This window comes from Toxotes jaculatrix, chromosome 6 (assembly GCF_017976425.1).
Source record: "Toxotes jaculatrix isolate fToxJac2 chromosome 6, fToxJac2.pri, whole genome shotgun sequence".
Taxonomy (NCBI): domain Eukaryota; kingdom Metazoa; phylum Chordata; class Actinopteri; family Toxotidae; genus Toxotes; species Toxotes jaculatrix.
Genome location: NC_054399.1, coordinates 12,492,739 through 12,514,344, shown reverse-complemented (window position 1 = coordinate 12,514,344; position 21,606 = coordinate 12,492,739). Strand labels below are relative to the sequence as shown.

Below are 21,606 nucleotides of genomic sequence, written 5' to 3'. Positions count from 1 at the left end.
TACTGTGACACACTCTAGTCAGTGATGACGGTACAGTGCAAAAGGTGATAAATTCTATGTACTGTGGCATCTGGCCATCTGTGCTCAGGAGGATTTATACAGTGTTTGATGGCAGAGGCGAGGGGATCAAATATTCATGATATGGCACAATTAATTTGACTTAGTAACTCAAGCTACACTGTACAAACAGACTGATATGTCCATCATGTACCTCAGTCTGGAGAATAATCCCAGCAGTGTCTGTATGGGAGGTGGCTGAACGAGAACCAGCAGTTCTCTTCAAGGGGGCAATAAACAAAAATGTGAAAGCTGTAGAATAATATGAGAATTATTTTAGACGTGTAACTTCTAGTGATTATGACTGCTCTAAACAAAAGAGAATGTTTAGGAAATTATTAATCAAAACAAGGAAGATGGGGTGATCAAGTACAGGCCTTTTGTTTCACCAGGGTGTAACTGATAAAATTTGTTATCAGCTTGAACTTGGAAGCATTTTATGGTTCTGTCACTTGCACCAAAGCAAATCTCTGTTTGGTACACATATGATAAGTGATAATAGCTACATTACCATCATACTTTACCAAGTTTTTTTTTTTTTTTAATTATTTCAATAATTATATTTAAAATTGGAATTATATTTAATGGTGAATCCTATGCTGTTGTCTGCTTCTGGCAATGATGGCAAACTGGTTAGTCATGTCTGACAATTAAAGCTAAATATATCAGATGTTTTCTAAATCAATCCTTCCTAAATTTATCCAAATGCAACTTTTGCTAACATTAGCTAATGTTACCAAGTAACCACTTAACAAAACAAGTTGCTTTTAATTATCCTGACTCGTGATTAAAACAGTGATGTATGATGTGTACTCAGCAATTCAGACTTTTAATTAGTATTTGTTAATTAAACTAGGTTTAATTAATAGTAAATTGTCAATAGGAGATATATAAGATTTAACATCTAAATGTAGTTAGCTGACATTAGCTATTATAACGTTAGCTATTATAACGTTAGCTAAAATTAGCTATTGTACCATCAGCTAAAGTTAGGTACTGTAACCAGCTTTTGCACGTTTATTAGCTATAACAGCCAATGGTTCACCTTGTAGTATAGCTAAGTCATGAAATAAATGCTGATAATGATTATTAAGTCTAAAAAGCAGAAACCTGTTTTGGGAAATTTTTTTGTTTTAAAGAGGACCCTGATGCACTGGCGCACTCTGGCTCTTTTGCGATAACGACAAACCCCTTTGAGTGCTCATTAACTCAGATATGGGTTTATATTGTAACATGAAGACTTTTATTGCAAATAATAGTGATTCGATAAAAGGGACTTGTTAATACCATTATTCAAAATAATCAACATCCAGTACATTTCATATGGAATACTAGCATGGTCTTAACTGCTTAGACAAGCAACCAACATAACTCCAGACTGTCACCAATGTGCCACAAGAATTATCATGACTCTGAATAGCAGTTTTAGTTTATCAAATAAATCACAAACAAACATGGCCTGGTGATCTGTAGGAGGTATGTATTTTTAGACCAGGTTCAAGAACCAAAACAATTTTTGGAAAAAACTGTAAAAGTATGAATATCTGTAAAATGGCCACCTCAAAAACACAGGTTAACTTTGACATGCAGCACAACCATACTCTCTGCACATCGTCAAACACGCAAGTGTGTGAAAACTATGACTACACACTGGCTCTAAAGATCAAAAGGTATCCTATTTTCTCCAAATATACACACATTGATTCTGTTCTATAATACTGTTATATTGGTTCACACCCTCTCTGTTTCAAAAAGTAGGTAATTTGATTGCAAACATTGTTTTTTTTAATGTACTCGTCTGACAAAAAATCAACAACAGTTATGGCATCTAAATGAACCCAACAACATTATAAACTATGCCATACTGAGCCTCATTCAAATAAATGTCACATATTCAGTTTTACATGTTTCAAATGTATCTTTTATACATTGTTTTCATAAAGGAAGAGAATAAATATATTTCTGACCCATTTTCATTATACCGTAACATTTAAACAAGATCATATGGTGCAGTATTTTCATAATTTGTAAAACAAGCTGATAACAATTTCAATACAAACAATAAAAGAAGAAAATGTTTAGCAGACCTTCAAACAAATCACCACAAAACATAAAAATAATAACAGTGTTTGTGCTTTAAGTCTTTTAACTGCGATGGCTATTTCTCTATAGGTTTGCAGTTACAAGTTCATGTGAAAATACTGTGTGAACTGTTAGTCCCTTAATCGCGGGGCAAAATATAACACAATCCAAATCCAAACAAGACTTGCAAACATGTTAACCTGTACGACAAATACTGCATTTTTATCAGATGCGACTGGCTTATTTGAAAATACCTGCGAGAGCCATAGGTTGAGAGATTAATTGTTACTGAATACACTGTAATACCTAATTTGAATGGCTAGTGAACATTCAATCATTAGTAGTGTATAAAACAAATGAATTGTATATTATTGAGAGCATTGAGAAGTGTCCTTCTAAAGGAGGTTCATTTAATGTCTGTGGTACTATTAAGGCATTACAGTACAGTGTCTCTTTTTACATGGTTTGAAGATACTTGAGGATGATTATGCCATGCTGACAGTCTTGTCAAAAGTAAACCCTTACAATAACACTATTTTTGATCCTTGATATGATTAACTTGAGTGAACATAAAGCCACAGTTTCTCCTATTAAACAACCTCATGGTTTAATTCATTCTGAACTCCTGTGGACGTTCACCGTTTCTGTGGACACTGATCATATGTTTGTGTTAAATTTGCACATCTTGGAGGAGCTGTTAGCACCTTAGGCCATGTTTGTCATGATAAGTATGTTCGTATCTTGATTTTGTGATCTCTAGCTCATAATTATCAGAAGGACTTAGATGGAGTCAAAGAAGGTTTCATTATTGTACTTTCATGTAGATTGTACTTGTAATCACATATGCTGTAATATTTACCAGAAATCTTAAGTTACGTGACCTTTGGCTCTCTGGAATTCAATTATTTGTTAATTGGTACACAAAGTAGATATATTTACTGTGAAAGAGACAGTAATATATTTAAGTATTGAATCATCTGTAAAGAAAAGAGAGGAGTAAAATAGTATGCTGCAAAATGCTGTTTTCCCAGAATCCAATATCATCGGTATCATGCCAAAAGTTGAAGCCAAAAACTTCAAGAGACCTACAGTGTGCAGCTGTGGGTTTTCAGCCAGAAGATGATCACTAGGTACACAGCAAATTCAGAGACAAAACGCTCTGCTCAGACGCCTACTGGAGGTGGCAGATTTCAAAGAACTGAATCTTTAAGAGAAAAGCTTGTTGTTGAAGCACAGTTGAACTTGGGCTCTGGTTTTTCTTCTCAACTGCAACAATTTGTTCTGACATTCACGTATGTGGACTCACTGAAACAAAAGTATGGAGGATATACTGTAGTATTTATATTTTCGATAAAAATGTAAACATAGGGCAGCGATGTTCCTCCCTTCATACTGTACAAAGTCATGAACTATGTTAATGTTCTTGGTCGAATGAGAAAAGCTGGTCCCACTTTAAAACAAAAGCCTACACTATATTAAAATATAAAGATACGATACAGTATACTTTGCTACTTTGACGGCTGCCTGATCAAAGCTGTGAGGCAGGCATAGTAACTTAAGGACCCATTTCAGAATACAACAAAGCACACCTTCAACACTGTTCATCCATCTATAGAGTTATCATGACAATACAGGTCCTGAAAAAGCCCTGCCTTTTTTGTTATTTTGTTTTTTTTTCCTGTTTTTCTGTATTTTTTTTAAGCACACTCCATAATCAAAATTTGTATTGTTAGGAATCTACTGTAAATGACTTTCCTTGTTCAACAACCCATAATACATTCAATACAACATTGGTATGGTAATTCTGTGTACTGAGAGACTTGGCACAGTTGCTTCTTTTTAGCCATATACAAAAACAGGTGAAAATGTCAATTTTGCGCCATTGCCTCTCAGAGAAAGAGGCACAAACGTATCTCATTTGGGAGGTTTGGGGGGGACTTTTGATATGATTGGAGGTGGAGTGGGGGTTGGGGGCGGGGGTGAGCACTGATTCACAAAGATGGTCAATCAATCAGAAAAGAAAAACAGAAGAAAGAGGAAATAATAATTAAAAAAAACATCATAGTATTTACATGACAGAAATTTCACCAAAAAGCAAAGAAAAAAAAAAATTCCCCACACAAAGTAACGCTGACTATTTTCCCCTCACGGCTTTTCAGCAAACTGTACCAGATTGGATTCCAGCCATCAGCAATGTCAAAAAGGATTCATAAATGCTCTCGACAGTCATTGTGTCCGGGCTGGCCTCTGCTAGTACACGCTGATGAAGGAGGAGAGAGCCAGGACCAGGTATCGGCAGGCCAGCGGGACGTGTGCACTTCCTGTGCTCCCATAGGGTGCAGTGTTGGGCGCTGTGGGCAGGAAACAAGAGAAGCTCTGATTAGTTGTGATTGCACTTTCACTCCGCCGCACCCACCATTTGCAAACCCTCAGTCAGCTTGGTATGGTGCTTCCAAATGAGACTGTAAGAACTGTAATTACTGTACAACTGTGGCTGATTTGAGCTGGTTTGTGCGCTGATGTAAGACACCACCACTACTCCTTTACTTAAAAGTACTGCATTTCCTAAAAGCACAGAAATATAATCAGCAAAATGTACTTAAAAAATCAAAAGTAAATGTACTCATTCTGCAGAAAGGTGGCTCCTTGTGACTGATGTTTTATTATTTATGACATTTGTAGATTGTTAATACTGATGCATCAATACATAAGTTAACATTTAGTGTCTAGCTGAGGTGGAGCTGCTGTTCCTTTATATAAAGTTAGGTACTTTAGTCCAGTTGTTGCCAGCCTGGGGGTTATCCCTCCTCCAATGGGTCACAAGATAAATCTGAGGGGTCACAAGATGATTAAGGGAAACATTCTGGAAAATATGCTTATTCACTTTCTTGCCAAGAGTCAGATGAGAGGACTGATACCGCAGCAGTGCAGGAGCTCAAATAGTTGTTTTTACACTTAAGGATTAAGATTTACAGATTAAACAATGGAGATTTAATGTGTTTATTACTGAGTTTTAAAGGTGCTGGCAGGTGATTTTTTCTTTAGCCTTTGGACAGCGCGGGGCTGCCTGTTTTCCCCTGCCTCCAGACTTTATGCTAAACCAAGTGAGCCGGCTGCTGGTGGAAGCTTCATCCTTAGCATACAGACAATCTCTCATCTAATGGTCACAAGTTAACAGGTGTTTTCACTTCTGTTGCTTCATCAGACCTCTTCTCAGTACTGATTGGAGTAATGTACTATCTAGGCTTGATTGACAGCTCTCTCACCCTCCTGTTAGGTTTGCTGCACATGTAAAGGTGGGACAATCTGCCCTATTGGTCCAATGTATCTGCATCACTGCGCAATTTCAAACACATCTCCACCCAGACTCTAATCAGCCTGACTAATTGAAAACACTTGTGTGGGTGTGCAGGGCCTTCAATCTGAAATGTAAGAGGAACAATAAGTAACAACAACTGTTAAAGTGGAGTAAAAAGTTCAATATTTGCCTCTGAACTGTGGTGGAGTACAAGAATAAAGTGCATTAAGTGCAAATACTCAGCTAAAGTAGAGGCACCTCAATCAGTGCATGATTAAATGCACTTTTTTTATTTGGCACCACTGCACCACTGATTCAGAAATATTTTAAAACAACTTTCCTTCTGTCTCATCCTCTTCTAGTTGGGTGTCAAAACACCTCCCCCACACCCCCCAACCCCTTCATATTAGTGGTACAAAAAAAGTCATCAGTGGAGAAAAGATGAGGGCAAAGTCTTTTCTTCACATTCCAATTGAAGGCGGCTTTGTTTTGTGCTGTTTGTGTTTCTCTGACCAGCAGACAGCCACAGTAATATGAACAGGGCTCTCTGGAGAGCTGCGTCAGGCGGGCAGAGAGGGAGAGGGCAGCCTTTCATTTGGAGGGGCTACTCTGCGTCCTCAAAACAGACACACTCTTTTAGTTTGTAGCTCAATAAAGCACACCTCACAGGTTACAAAACATGCTCTCCATCAGCACACGCACACGCACACCCACACACACATATACTTGCATGTACAGGTCATGCATGCCTACGTGCACACACACACACAGGCACACACACACACACACACACACACACACACACACACACACACATTATACACACACATTATACACACACAGAGCACAAGGCCGCGCAAACAGTCTCTGCTCTACCAGGGGAAATCATGTGGTGCACAGCCCATATCAGCAGGGTGCCTCTATTTACACGGCCATGTAATTAGTTCACAATGTAAGTCCTCTGATGTGGACCTCACGTTGCACAAACACACCGAGCGAAGCAACAACATAACCGCACACGCATACTGTACTCAGACAGATGCAGTCAAAAACATATAACTTCCTGTATTTTTATATGGTTAGAAATAGCTCGTCGCTGCACATTTTGAAGAAGAGCATCCAACTGCGCTGTTGTCATTGTGGACCGTGTATTTATTCAATAAGAACCCGCCGTGGTTGTCATTAGAGTGGCATATGGCTGTTGGTGTGTTAAAATAAATACAATGATGCAGAGAATGATCTTTTTTTTTTAACCAACATAATAGCTTGTTGGTGACAATTTTCACAGGAGATGCCAGGGAGAGAGCAAAAAAAGACATATTTCCCATTATCACCTGACACAGTGCTGCTTTTACCTGTTATTTTCAAGCATTATTTGTCAGGATTGTAGTTGTTTACCTATTAGAGTGAAAACTATAGCTCCGCTGACAGAATGAAAAAAAAAAAAAGGGGGGGGAGGGGGGGGGGGTAGTGAATAGAGGAGCACAAATGGGTGCAAATTTTGATGATGTGTGTATAAGATGCATGGTTGGCCTGTGTGAACTGCAGCCCCCCCCCCCCCCCCCCCCCCCCCCCCGTTGCCTTCTATCTTTGTCTCCCATTTCTGCCTCATTCTCTCTCTTTGTATTCCTCCTCCTCTCTCTCTCTCTCTCTCTCTCTCTCTCTCTCTCTCTCTCTCTCTCTCTCTCTTCTCCTATCCAAAGTACAGGATAATGACACAGTTTTCCTGGGCTGTGAGAGCGAGCCGAGAAATGTAACCATGGCAACAGCTCCTGTCCTGCTCAGCCGGCCCACTGTTGCCGAAGCCTGAGTGAGCTGCACTGTGCTAGCCATGCTAGCAAAATCATTTGGGGTTTGTGTGCTCATGTGTGAGTGTGCGTGTGTGTGTGAGGTGGTGGTGGATGGGGAATAGACAGATATCACTATTTCCCATCTTCACTTTCTCATCTGATCAGTGTCAGTGTAGTTTCTGGCTCAGTAAATGCTGCAGTAATCACATTAATATCTTGTATACAACTGCTTTTCATGCAGCAGTTCAGGGAGGCTCACAAGGTAATTGCTGGCCCTGTGCTACGACTAATGTTGACTGGGGCTGGAGAGCGTAACAGTAAACCCCTCAGTGCATCAGGAAGGAAAGTGTTAAATCAGGTTGGGGTGTACTCACTGTGACTGGGTTCCTGCCTCCTCACAGTGTTTGATTCTGGGCTTGTTTAATATCTCACTGTGTCACTGCGAAAAACAGGGGCCTCCATTGTTTTGACTGTGTGGGTTGTAACTTGCCATTTTAATTAACTCCCCAAACAGGAACTGCCTGCAACACCATTACTCTGCTTATTAACATGAAGGGAAAAGAAGGGGAAAAGAGACAGAGACAGACAGAAAGCGAGCACAAAAGAAAGACAGATACCGGGGAGAAGAAGGGGGAATCAAAGGAAGAAAGAGCTGGGAGAAACGACAGTGATTGAAAGGGGTGCGAGTGTGCGGCTGCAGCAGCAGCGGACAGGAGAGAGAGGAAAGAAAGGGAGGAGGGGCGGTGATCTGACTGAGCTCTACCTCTTTGGGGTTTGAATTTAATTGCCATGTACATCAGCAGCAAGCTACAATGAAGTAACAGAAACCCAGACAATATATCATAGAGAAACCAACAGTGTCAAGATGCGCAAACGCTGGGAAGACAAGCAGCGCTCCAAAGGGAGAGGAGCAGAGGAGATAAGTGGAGATGAAAGCGATACACTTCAATTACTGTTTTGCAACAGAATTGAAATGAAAAACTAAAGCCTCCCCAGCACTAGCCGGAGTCACATGAAAATAACAATCTCTGGTTCTCCCCTCTGATTCTGGACTTGAGCCATGAGCTTTAAATAGTGTGCTGGAAGTATGAGCCAATCTCTCACTCGTCCTTCTTCCCTCCCCCTTATCCCTCCCAAATCTCCATCGACAGCAGTTTTGTCACCCACATATCATATGCACAACAAATGCTAAGGCCCTGAACCTCAGTCACAGTTGACACAGATAATGAATCATACTGAAATATGCAACAGTGACACTCAATGCAGGGTTTGTGTTGAGTACCAGCTCAAGTATCATGCACTGCTCTGTAATTCACTGGAACATCATCATTCATCAAGTAATAGCGTGAGCTCCTTTCCTCTTTTCAGCATTTCAACCAACACACACACACACACACACACACTGGGCTTGTGAAAACATGTGGTCCATTCAGAAATCCTCAATCCTGCGTTTGCTCGCCTTAAGCTTCATACATGTTCCATAATGCACGTGAAAATGCAAGAGGCAAGAAGAATAGAAAAAAATCTCCCATGTTTTTGTATTGGATTAAGTCTCCAATTCATTCATTTTGCGTTTAGCGGATGATTCATCCCTTGAGTTGGTCGTGTCCTCCAAGCAGGCTGTCACAAGCGGCGCACAGACGGCAGCCAGCCAGGCAGCATCCCAATCCCCCCGAGGACATGGCTACAGAGATGGGCTCCTCTGAGCAAGGGGGTGGGGGAGGGGTTCAGTGTCCTTGACCATCAATCAGTGGCCTCTGGTCCTCCCCCCGCAGCTCCCCTGAGAGAGCCCACATGAGACACTCTAGAGCCAGAACTGATCCTACACACACCACGCTGTAAATCGGACTAAATCCCTCTACATGCAAGGTTCACAGCAGCCACCAAGGGTGTCTTTAACACTCTACAGCAAATACTAAGAGCATTTTTTTCTTTTTTTGGTAGTGGTGGTGGTGGTGGGGGTGGGGGGATCCTTGCTGGTGTTCTGTGAAGACAATAAATGGAATATCATGTAGTGCTCATGACATCCGATGAGTGGATGCAGAGCTGTCAAAGAATGTGCTGTGTTTTTTTTATCGTCTTCTAAGTGCTTACACCCCGGGAGGGTGCAAGCACTTTATAGAAGGCGATCAAGACATTTTCCATGCTTTACCTCACTTCAGTCCACCGACAGTGAAATACATTCTCCCCCTCCACCATTCATCTTGGACCCTCTTGCCTGTAGCAGCCAGCCATATTGAGTCGGTGCACAATTGAGTCGCCAACCCATCAGCTCATTCATCCATTTCTCTCTCTATTCCTCCTGTTCTTGTACAAGCAAAGTGTTCATCATGACCAGATATGATGTTCAAAACTCATCACCTTCGTCTCCCGCTATGATCATCACACACTGCTGCTCCACTGAGCCCTCATTCACACGGACCTTCGAGCTCATTAGCCCCACCAATCATTTACATTAGTGCTAGTAATGAAAAGCCTCCATTAATAAGATGGCCTTCAGAGATCATTTACCCTCCTCCGCCTCCCAATGCTGCCGTATCCTCACCCCTTTCCCACCACGCTCCCTCCCTCCCTCTCTCTCTCTCCACATCCCGGTACCTGCTGGTTATCAACACCCAGCAGAATGCTTTTTGGGGCTGGAGCCTGGGCTCTAATAGCTCCTCTCAGCATCAGTATCTGACTGGAGAGTGAATGAGCGAGAAAGATGGGTCACCTGATAGCTCACTGAGTGAGCTGGGGGCTCTCGATTGCAGGCAGGCTTTGGCCTTCAGCTTGACTTAATCAACGCCTCCATGGGGTATCTGGACACATAAGAGAGCCCTCAGCACTGTGTGAGCTGGAGGAAGGAATCCCGACAGAGGAGACATTTCCGGCATTCTCCACACAGATACTGTTCTTTTTCTTTATTGATCGACCTCCCTCTCTTACAATCTCCCTTTCCTCCACCTTCTTAAACAGGAGGAATATGTGTATCCCTTTTTATTTGAACTGAATAGTGAAGTTATGAGTCTTGCATTCAAAGGAATCCAAAGAGTGACCTACACACATGTTTATTGCACCTTTCAATTCAAGGACATGCTTTATTCAGGAAATCAATGAGCTTGCAAATGATGTACTTTATATGCAAGCCTGATGGATAAATTTCCATTTTTAAAATGTTTTATGAATTTTTCCTTGTAGGTTTGTTTTTTTTTTCCAAATCTAGAGGGTAAAGCCACATCAGCATGTTCTAGGAATAAAAAAAAAAAACAGTGTGGATTGATACTTTATGCGAGCATTTTTAATCACAGCATTTCCAAAAGCATAATTACTGCATGACTTTGGCTGCTCCTGCTAAATCTGTTTAATGTTAGAAGCTTAATAAAATGCACAGGGACACAAACAAATGGCGTCAGCATGTAGCAAGTTCATGCAGCCTCCCTTTTCCTTTCGCTCCCTCTCTCTTCCCCTCACTGTCTCTGTAATAATCTCCCTCTCATATTTGGGTCTCTCACTCCCACTCTCTCTAATAATTCCCCATGCCCCCCCGTCTCTCCCTCACTTTTTAATGCTTATCAGGGTTTTATTTCTGTGCGAGTCCTGCTGCAGGCCCAGGGATTTCGCTGAGTCAGCCACTGCTAAGCTAAGCGCCCCCGTAATGACAGCGACAATCTGGCCATTTATGAGGAATGTCTTACGACCAACTGACGCTACTTGCATCTCCTTCGGCTGCTCCATCAATACAGCCTGATAAATATCTCATCTCCAACCAGGAGGCAACCCTCTCTTCCTGCTCTCTTCCTCGCCCATGTCCTTAGTCTGTAGCCTCCTAAAATAGAAATTCCCTGCTGTTATGTATGTGGGATTATGATAAGACAGCTCTCTTTTTATCAATTTCCATTATGGTGCTGATAACTCAGCAGGGCTGAATGTAGAGGGTTAAGTGCATTTTCTTCCTGATGGATATAAGATAACTTTATCACTGCAGACTGCCTGGTTATCACAGTTCACCCGGGGCTAGTCGAACCTAACTGGGATTTGCTTGCATTGAGCATCTCTGCACAAGAACACAGGCTGCAGCCAGAATTTGCTCAGATGGTCATGCTGTATGCAGACCAATCCATAGTTTTTGTTCATATTTACCTACCCTGAGCTGTTAATTGATTTCTCTCAGATCAATTTGGTGGTTTACAGAAATTGTTGGACCAAAAAGGGCCAAATCAATTGGCAAGTGATTAGCATGTGCAGTGGATTATTTCTAGCTGAGGCGCTGCAAAGACTTGAGGCTGCATGGAGGAGAAGCACAATTCAATGGAGGCACACACCATATGTTTACGTTAATTATTGCTAGCTCAAAGTCTGCTTTAGATAGTGTACGCCCATAGGCTGTGAGTGTCACACATGAAATATTCCTTTATTACGCCAAGACAGAACCTGAGGCAGTGAACGCTCTCCAGTCTCTACTCCCCACCTTGTTGCTGACTGCCTGCGGGAGGTTCAGATAAAAGCTATAGAGTCCTGAATTGAGCACCATTGATTCAGAGGGGAATTTAAACAGCAGTTTGAGACAGAACAGGTGCACATTACCAAACTCAGTCTGGTCTGTGTGTGTGTATGAATACCTTTCTTTCTAATTTACACACTGAGGTATCTCTAAAGTGGTTTTAACAGTTCAAGGTCTCAGAACTGGATATACACATCCACAACATCCCACCATTCATGGCCACGTCTACTGCAGTACTGTGGACAATGAAACAAACAAAACAGAACAGAGCATGGAGGCTACTTACATGACCCTCTTGACACATGCAGCTTTGAGGGATCGCAGTCAGGGAATTAAAATGAATCCCTTTTATACTGAAACTAGAAAACTAATTGTGGTGCTGTTAATTAATTCTTAATAGCCTCCGTCTGTTGTCCTGGAGATGGGCTGCACTAAAAAGGCTAAAAAAGAAATCAGTAATGTCAGCTGCAGTTAATCTGGGGTGTGTATTTAAGTTAGGAATTAGGAGTGAATTTGACGTGTGTCGCAGTGATGCTCTTTTTTTCTGACATTTCCGTGGGCTTGTTGCTGACGGGAGGAATAAAACAGGAAGGATCCAGCTTATCAAAGGTACATTACAATGTGTAGGTCTTCTTTGTACAGTTCGACAAAGAACACATACAAGATATATTCTATATATAGAATAAAAGATATAGTGCAGCTGTTTAGGCAGTGGTGGAAGATGAAGTTTTCAGTACTTAAACAGTACTTCAGTTACACAAAAGGTGCTTGAATTTTGATTCGAATTTTTATTATTATCATCATGACAATATTATTATTAGGATATTCTGATTCTTTACTTCTATTCTTTACTAATAAAAGTAGCAATGCATTGACCTGGCTGCTTTTAAAATGCTTCAGAAAATCCAAACAGTTTCAGAGTAGACATGTCGAGGTGGTCTGATGCACCAAAAAAAAGCTGCCAAATAAAAACAATGGGTGCATTTCAAAGTTAGGCGTGACGCACATCCAATTTGCTGTGAGTGCGTTCCAGGCTTTATGCGACTGTTTAGAAGTGCTGAGTTGTGTGCTCTGTATACAATGACAATAACGCTGGATGTTTAGGTGGGATGAATAAAAGACAGACAATATCACCTCACACTGAAACTTGTCAGATCCTAAAAAAAAGTCTTTAACTCTTATCTGCTCCTCCACATACACCCCCCTACTCCAAATCCACTTCAGCTTTTCCTCTGTAGGCTTATCCTCTCTGCAACACTGACACTATCTATGTGCAACTCATGGTTGCATAAATACCAGGACTGACGATGGTGACACATGCTCTTTCCCTTTGATGTGGGACTGTGCTTGGTGACTGCAGCTCCAAGTCTGTGAGTACCACTCTCTCTGCCTTTGTGTTCCTGTTTTTCACACGAGGTCAAACATTATTGACTGGAATCACTGAGGGGAATGAGTCTGCGTTTACCGACAAATTGGACCGGTGGATTGACCCCTAGTTCAACTCTGCCGGGTACCAGGGAGCGGCAAATATCAATACATCTGGTAAAACACACACATCTTCCTTTGTAGCTGAAACCAGAGCAAATGGATTCACATTTACATAGGGTATTCATCAGCAACTTGACTCACTGTTCTGGTGACAGTGAGTGTGAGCATGGGAAATGTCACTTAAATTATATTGTATTCATGCCACTAAAGGCAATTATGGCAGAATGTAAAGGGTCACAAAGTAGCCATATAAAAGGAGGTAATGCCATATGTCTAGAAAATACTGATAAAAGTTCCACCAGAAATTGTGAAAAAGCTGTTTTATTGGTTATTAGAACGCAGAATCCAAATACTGAGCTCCTCTATCAATATTAATGTATGTGAGGAAAAGAATGAACCAAGATTAATTGGATCTGCCCTTTCTCATCAAGATTACATGTATAAAACACACTAGCCCTATTCAGGCAACACACACCATGCTAAAAAATATATCTACTGAATACAAGACACAAGTACGATGTTGAAACAAGAGCACAATCATCCAATCACTCTTTAAAGAACTTTTCCAGAATTAATTTCAGACCTGCTAAACCCACAGTGAGAGTTTCAATTGTGTCATGTAAAAAATAGGCATCAGTTCCAAAACGCTCTTCTTGTATGATTCATGACAACTGTCTCGCTTTCAGTCTAACAGCGCTCAGCTGCATGTACACAGTAATTGAATAATTTTTCACCTTGAAAACAGAATTAGTCAAACTGGGCCTTGTGAAGCCCTGCATGGAGCATTTCCAGAAGTCTTTGCATCTCATTTCTCTTCAGATCTGAATAAATTATCCAGACTTCAAGGATAAGGTGGGTGATATTCTATATTATCTATAATATTCTATATTACCATGGAAAGAGCAAAGGCAACAATGTGTTAGTCCATCTCTTGATACTTTCCATTATCCCCTGCCTGTCTGCAGCACTCAGCCATAAATTAAACACTTATATTTACCCACATGATTAAATACTGTATGTATCTGACACACTACTACTAAACTACTAAATCTGGCACACACATACTTGTTTTTCATAAGCTTGATCCAAATACTGGAGGTCCTGATTCGAAACTCTACAGTTGATCAGCTTAAAGCACTGATACATTGATTGTTAGAGTTAAGCAAATCTGTTCTTTGTCAGCCTGGTTGTCACGGTCACTCACACTGATGCACACGGATATTTTAACATTCACACACAGCTGTGGTAAAGGAGACAAACAAACTTGAAAAAAGATCAGATTTTGATCATCTTTCATTTAGCTGACACCAGTCCTCAAAAATATGCCCAGATCAACCCAAATACCAATCCTTAGGATCACCTCAGACCATCTCAGTGGAATGTACTTGGATGGTAGATAAAGTAACAGAGTATATTTCAGGTGGTTCATCCATCGCCGTTCTGCTCTGGTTCAGACTACATTAAGGTTTAGTTGGATTTAGAGCAAAGAGGAGGATTGCCAGTAATCTCAAAACTCACATCAATCAGCTAAATGTCAACAAACAAAGTAAAAGACACACTAGTGCCAGATATGTAAAAGCAATGCAAATAAACAGTCACGGAAGAAGGGAATATCCCTCTGATTCTGATCTGTGCTAGGATTGCTTAGTGTTCTGGTAAAAGGCACATGGGCCTCTTTCCAGTCATTTTCTATTTCTTCATGTTGGGATGAAGATCTGTGGCTGGTGGCCCACCGGGAGCCACCCACCACCACTAAGATCTTCCCATGCTAGATGGCATTAGGAATAACAAATGTAAAGCAAAATGGTCTAATCCGCTCGTCTCTTTTCAAATGTGCTGAGACAAAAGCGGCTGGGATTCGTCAGTACTAATTAACAGTGTCAATGGTGACGGGACTCTGGCTTGTGAGTAGCTCAGCCCATTGATTGTTTCAAACACGTTACAGTAATTCAGCAAGAAGGGGGGACTTGGAAAAAAAAAAGGGCCGTTTATCACTTCAGAGGCCGACGCAGCCTTGGTGTACTGAGTCCTGAAATTATTTTGCCAAAGGCGTCTCTCAGCATGTTCACTGACCTTTCTTCATCACAAGTGATGTAAAAGAGGGTGGATCCTTGTCAAAACCCTTGAATAACTCATCATGCAAGGCAACGGGAATAGTAAAGGGTTAATCTGTTTGGGGCCTTCGAGGCTTTACCCTTAAGCACTTGCATTTCAATTCCTCTGCTGCATGAGAAGAACTGAGGAGGGAAGCGGAGAACTGAGATAGCAGTGAGCTGTGCAGGATGCATGAAAGTGTTTGTGTGTGTGTGTGTGAATGAGCATGCACATGAAAAAGTGTGTCATTAACTGTCAGCAGAACCCCACCCCCCCCAGCTATCCACCACTAATGCTCCCATCCATACACACGCACACCACCACCACCACCACCACCACCAAATGGGAGCATACTCGGCACATAAGTGCTTATACAGTATGTGTATTTGCATGCGTGTGTGCATGAGTCTGTTCTGCACTCTTTACTCGTCTCTAGAGGAGTGTATCACACATGGTGACACCACTCCAACTTGCACTGAGAGCCTTTAGTATTAGCAGAGGGCCAGCCACTCTTTAGCGATGTCGAGGACGGCAAACAGCTCGGAAATCGAGTCGATAGAACTAACCTTATTTAATGGCCAGACATCCAAGCCATTTCCCCCAAAGAGAATGCCATTTCTGAATGTCATGACCTTTTCTAACCACGTTTAAAAACCTCCAAGGTCTTCAAGGTGTGGTTTGTCAATAAAAAGATTTTGAAGACTCGTGAGGAGCGGTAAACAGAGAGAAAGGCGATGCATATGCTCAGCTTCTAAAACTCGGCTTATTGTAGATACTGTCATCTGTTGTTTGGTTGATTGAGAGGTTTTTCCTGAGGCTCGTGACAGTGATTGAAGTGTGTGTGCCAGATGAAATTTAGTGCAAGTCCACCCATTTTTAATAGCATAAATACAAAAGACATGAAAAGAGAGGAAATGCTTTAAGGGCACCTGCATCTCTGTATTTGTGTGCATGACTTAGTGTGTGTGCCACTTGGTGGGTGATGGGCAGTGTGGTCTGATTTAAAGGTAGGGGGAAATTGTTGTGAAGAGCAGTGCTCTCTGTCCAGGCCTCTCTGAGATAATTGTCTGCCAGAGTAAAACAACACTGTGCAGCAGCACTGCCGCACCGAGCAGAGTTCATCCTGAGAGGGCGGAGGGGCGAAACTGAAGACATCAAACTTGACAAAAGGAGTAAAGAAGGAATTAAAGAAAAGATGAAGCTAAAAGTCACTGCATTGTGCTGTAAAGACAGCATATATGGATCCACATGCTGTTATAGATAAGTGTTTTTGAAGGTGAAACAAGTGCTGAAAGTCAACAGGATTCGTTCAGAAATCTCTCTCTGTGGACATAGATAGGAGAGTGTGGAAAACCCTACTTAAGAATAGCAGTAGTGAGGCTTCCCTATCACATTTCCTCCAGTATGATCTTGAATACAAAGTGGAGACCATCAGCATTTAGAAAAGTGTTGTTTGTCTCCGGGCTGTTGTGATTAAGAGGAGCTTGAATTCCATTTCATTCAAAGCTGGATGAAATGCAAATCAGTGGCCAATACAGTCACATCTTCGATGGCTGACCGTCATCATACTCAATGGACTCCTTTCGACAAATTTCCTTGCTGAATGTTTTTATATGCCTTTATATGCAGATAATAACTAATCCTAATTGCATTTGGGTTTATGAGAAACACTTCATTTATAACCAGTACAGGAACATGTTTATTAGTGTACAGTATTTGTTAACAATTACAGCTTCCCCTATGGTGAGATATTTTATGTTAGTATAACCATGTATGTTATGTTGTTAAATTACCGAAACACTTACATTTGCTTATAACTACACTATAGTGTGATATAAACCATTCATTAAATGCCTATATACTGCTCAGAAATGCAGGTGGCCTTAATGCAAAGTTGCTGTTGTATAGTTTGATGGAGACATTTAAATTAGTTTTATCACTTCAAACAACCAAGATGGCCAATGTGGTTAAGATTATCCATCACTAAATTGGAATATCAGTGTACACTGAGATACGTTTTTTTGAAATTCCATCAACTCCTGTGAATCAATTACTTGAAATTTATTACATCATAATGTACTGCATCATATTGATAAAAAAAAAAAAATCTTGCATAGCCCATATTGCCGGATTGGACAACAATGGTCCAATATAACCAGATATACTAAGAGGAAAGATATCTCTGTATAAATGCTATAACAAAATGTCTGGCTGTTACCCTCACTACCCCATCATGTTACTGTCCTTTAAAACAGCAAATAGTTAATGATTTAGTTCAAAGATTTGGTTGTTGCTATTTTTTCTTCTACCCTGCATCAAAATAAACATAAATAGTGTTTAATTTACTGTATATGTGACTACTATGAATCCTTTACAGTACAGTACTTACAGCACAAACATATTCAACCTCTGAAGTGTCACTAATCTGGCTGCAGAATTAAGAGGTCAAGAAAATGATTCAGCAACAGAATTAAACAATAAAACAGAAGCTTAAATGCGTCTCCATCTCATTATGTTTGTATACTTGATTTATACAAGTGAAACAAATCCTAGAATAGATCCTAGAATTTTTATGTAAATTTGGGAGGCAAGGGTTTAGCAGAGGTTGCATTTGGAGGCAGTGGGAACAGTATCTTTAGTCCGCGGGCTTCTTTCACTGTCTGTGTCAGTCAGGCTTTGTTTAGAATGGGCAAACTAATTACTGTGTAATTCCCAACACTTATCATGGAGTGACATATAGGCACCCCGTCTCTCTGAGATTCAAATACATGGGAAGAAGACAGGCCATGGGTGGGTAGAATTCCTGAGGTTTAAGTATTATCAGAATAGTTGGCAACAAGACTCAACCCACACCCCCCCACAGAGGCTGTAATCTGCTAGCAGCCAGCTGTCATATATGAATATATATATGAAACCACACAACAAGCTGCCCAGGCCTGCCACTCGAAGTCACGTGAAGAGCTCAGGAAATGGTTGAAATTGCCAGTTGTGTGATAGAAGTGGTGAAATAAATATTCAGTGTTATTCAGTATTGTGAGGCAGCATTAACTGAGTCAATCAAAACAATGACGCAAAATATACATTGAAAACATTTTTCTCAGATGAAAAACAAGACAAAAAACTAAATAAAAGCAATCTATGAAATGAAACTATGACTAAATGTTTTACAAAATTGACAAAACTTTATGAACTAATTTCTGTTCTCATGAACAGTCATGTTCAGTGACCTTCATGCACCCGCAGAATCACACACTTAAGTTACTGATTAGTAAAAAAAAATCTTCCGCTTAGCTAACACAGACAAAACAAACAAACAAACAAAAAACAAGCTGCTGGGACATACCAGAAAAACATGCACGGCAGCATACTGACATACAGACAGGTGACAAATTAAAGGAAAAACCTGTATAAATGAGTGAAGAAATATTACAAATGCAGATGCTTCCACACAGGTGCACTGCATGGTACAATTAAACAACTAACATCCAGTCATGCTCTGGGACATGTATAAAAATGCTGAGCAAACCTGGTTGATTCTGATTTTGTATCAAGAGATAGAGAGCACAGATAGCAGGAGTTTTAGTCACAAAAACTGTTGTTAGTGTTTCAATAGGAACAGTGACTAAAGCAACATCTGCATTTCGATCAATAGGAAAAACGTCAGTAAATAGAGTCGGAAAGTGTGGTCGACAGCGCACATTTGATCACTGTGATGCTCATGCGTATGTAAAGATATGTAAAGAAAAACAGAAGAGTAATTTTCCCTCAGGTGACTAAGAATGTCAGTGCAGGACATGATCAGGCCAGGTGAGCAAGAACAGTCTGACAATTTGACAGTTATATAGAGAGGGATATTATAGTAGGGTTGCAGCGCATAAACTTCTCATTACAAAGATGAATGCAGAGTTCAGTGGTGAAGAAACCATAGACACTGGTCTACAAAGGAAAAAAGCAACGTGGTCAGACGAGTCATTCTTTGCCATATTCTCCACAAGTGGTCGAGTCTGTGTGTGGCGGACACAAAGTGGTGCTGTGGGCTGAATGCTTGACCCCTACAGTGAGGGTATCCCATGGCTCTGTTATGCTGTGGGGGCCATTTTGCTGATGTGGTTTGGGTCCACTTGTTCCTTTAGTGGGAACATTTCTATCCTGATGGGAGTGGTCTGTTCTAGGATGACAATTCCCCATCCATGGGTCACGGAGGGTCGCTGAATGGTTTGATGAGTATGAAAATGAGGTTGTCACGAGATCTCACCCTAACTTAACACCTATGGGAGATTTTGGACTAACGTGTCAGACAGCGCTCACCACCAAAACACTAAATGAGGGAATATCTTTTGGAAGAATGGTGTTTATTTATCAATTAGAGTTCAGACACTAGACAGTAGAGTCAATACGAAGGCGCACTGAAGTGCAGCGTGTGGTGGTCAAAGCAGCTTCAATGACACAAATACACCAAAATGATAAGCTACTGTTAATCTAATAATGTCAAAGATGCAAAGTTCTATTGACTATCATGTTTAAAAGCTGTCAGTAAGAATGAGTGCAGGATTAATGTCCATCAAAATGTCAGAGATTTTTGCTAAAGGAATATCACTGCATTGATGTTAATGTTTTGGCTGCTCATCTTAAGCTAAACCCAGACTACAAATAGTAATTTAGTCAACAAGTGAGTGGATACAGTGCAGTAGTAGCAGCGTCCATCAGACAGTAGAGGATCAACTATAGGAAAAAAAGATCAATGTTCAAACAGCCAGAAAGGAGAGTGGGAATGTGTATGCAAACCATTACAGTCTGGCATAAACAAGTAATCAGCGCCTTTTCTGCTAACTTTGCAATAGCACAATACATGTAGCCATGACAGGAGTACACATCAAAGATGGCGACAGCTAGATTGAAACACCTAAAGTTTTTGCTAACTGAAAGACACTAAAACTCACCATAAATAAATGGACAAAATGTGAAATTCGGGTAAAAGACAAAAAAATGGATCAAAATCCAAAATTTGATATAGTTGAGTGGCTTTTTTTGGATCTAGTAGGACTATGCACCTTGAGCCTGCAGCTCTGCAGATATGCAGAGTTCAAATAATGTTTTAATTTAAGCTACGTCTCAGGTCCTTGTCCCTCATGAACTGAATACAAAACCTAAGAATGATGAAGAGCAGAGCCTCCTAACAACTGAGCGAGGCCTGAAGAGTGCATTTACTGTATTTCCAAGGGCAATCACAACATGTCCAAAGCCCTCTCTCCATTACTACTAAAAGTGTTCTCTATTTTACCTCAAAATTACACCCATTTAACTCTGCTGAAGAGTGCTCTCACCAGAGATGAGAGAGAGGGAAGACCTAAAGCACTGCACAGTGTGAACTCACTGCAATCTACAAATTGGCCAAAAAGCCATCTTTTCTGATTTACCGCGGCCTCTACTGTAAGTGTGGCTAACTTCAATCATCCTCCTTAATGCACTAACCATTAGAGTCTGTCCTGAAAGAGAATATACCCTGGTGTCTCAATTATAGACCAAGACTGAATCTCTACAGCAGTCTTTCCTGGCCATAAAAGGAAATGACTATCCATTTTCTGCTCCAGCTCTCACACAGCAAACGCAGAGTCCTGACTGCTGTTGGGACCACCAAAACCCATCTTTCCAACTGAATTGTCTTATTAATCACCCTGACTGCTGTAGCAAGAGTGCCAATTAAAGTTGGAAAAAGATTTGAATTGACAAAAAAAAACAAAAAAAACATTTTCCTCATCCCTTTAGCAGTGACTTCCCTTTCGTGTTTTTTTCTGTATTTGCAAAACTTTCAATTCAAAAGTAAGAATGCAGATTTTGAAAAGCAGTTGTAAATACAGCATCAAAAATGGGGAAGGATGTCACAGACCTGAAAGCGCTACAGTGCATAATGTGCTTTGATCTTCTCTGTACAGCGGTAGATGTGTGAGATTTGGTGATCTGCAAACTTTGAAAAGTTAGGCTGAAGGAAAAAAATATAAGTGACAGCGACAGGGATAAAAGCGCCGGCTGCAACAAGAGCTCAAATAAGAGGTGGGAATAAACACATAAAAGAAAAAAGATTCTTTGGCACAATTTAAAAACTGGAAAGGCTCTGACAGGCCTCAGTTTCAACACCCCCCACTGATATTATCCTCCCAAATACTGAGAAATATCCATGAGAGATGAACAGAGAAAAAAGTGAAGTCTGTGAAATAGTTTTCTTGTTCTTCTGAAGACAGTTATTACGGTTTCGGTGTGCACCGCTGTGTTTCTTCCGTGTGTGCGTGGGACTGACAACGCGGTCAGGTTTGCAT

At 40.8% G+C, this 21,606-nt stretch overlaps 1 protein-coding gene across 2 annotated transcripts in view; it reads right to left on the bottom strand.

The window, feature by feature from the left end:
- Positions 1-1,295: 1,295 nt before the first annotated feature.
- The window catches only part of negr1 (neuronal growth regulator 1), a 131,735-nt gene continuing 111,424 nt past the window's right edge, over positions 1,296-21,606 (bottom strand). For both annotated transcript variants that reach the window (XM_041041005.1, XM_041041006.1), the window contains one exon: positions 1,296-4,490. In XM_041041005.1, coding sequence (XP_040896939.1) covers positions 4,390-4,490 — 101 coding nt within the window. In that variant the 3' untranslated portion in view covers positions 1,296-4,389. The remainder of the gene's footprint in view (positions 4,491-21,606) is intronic.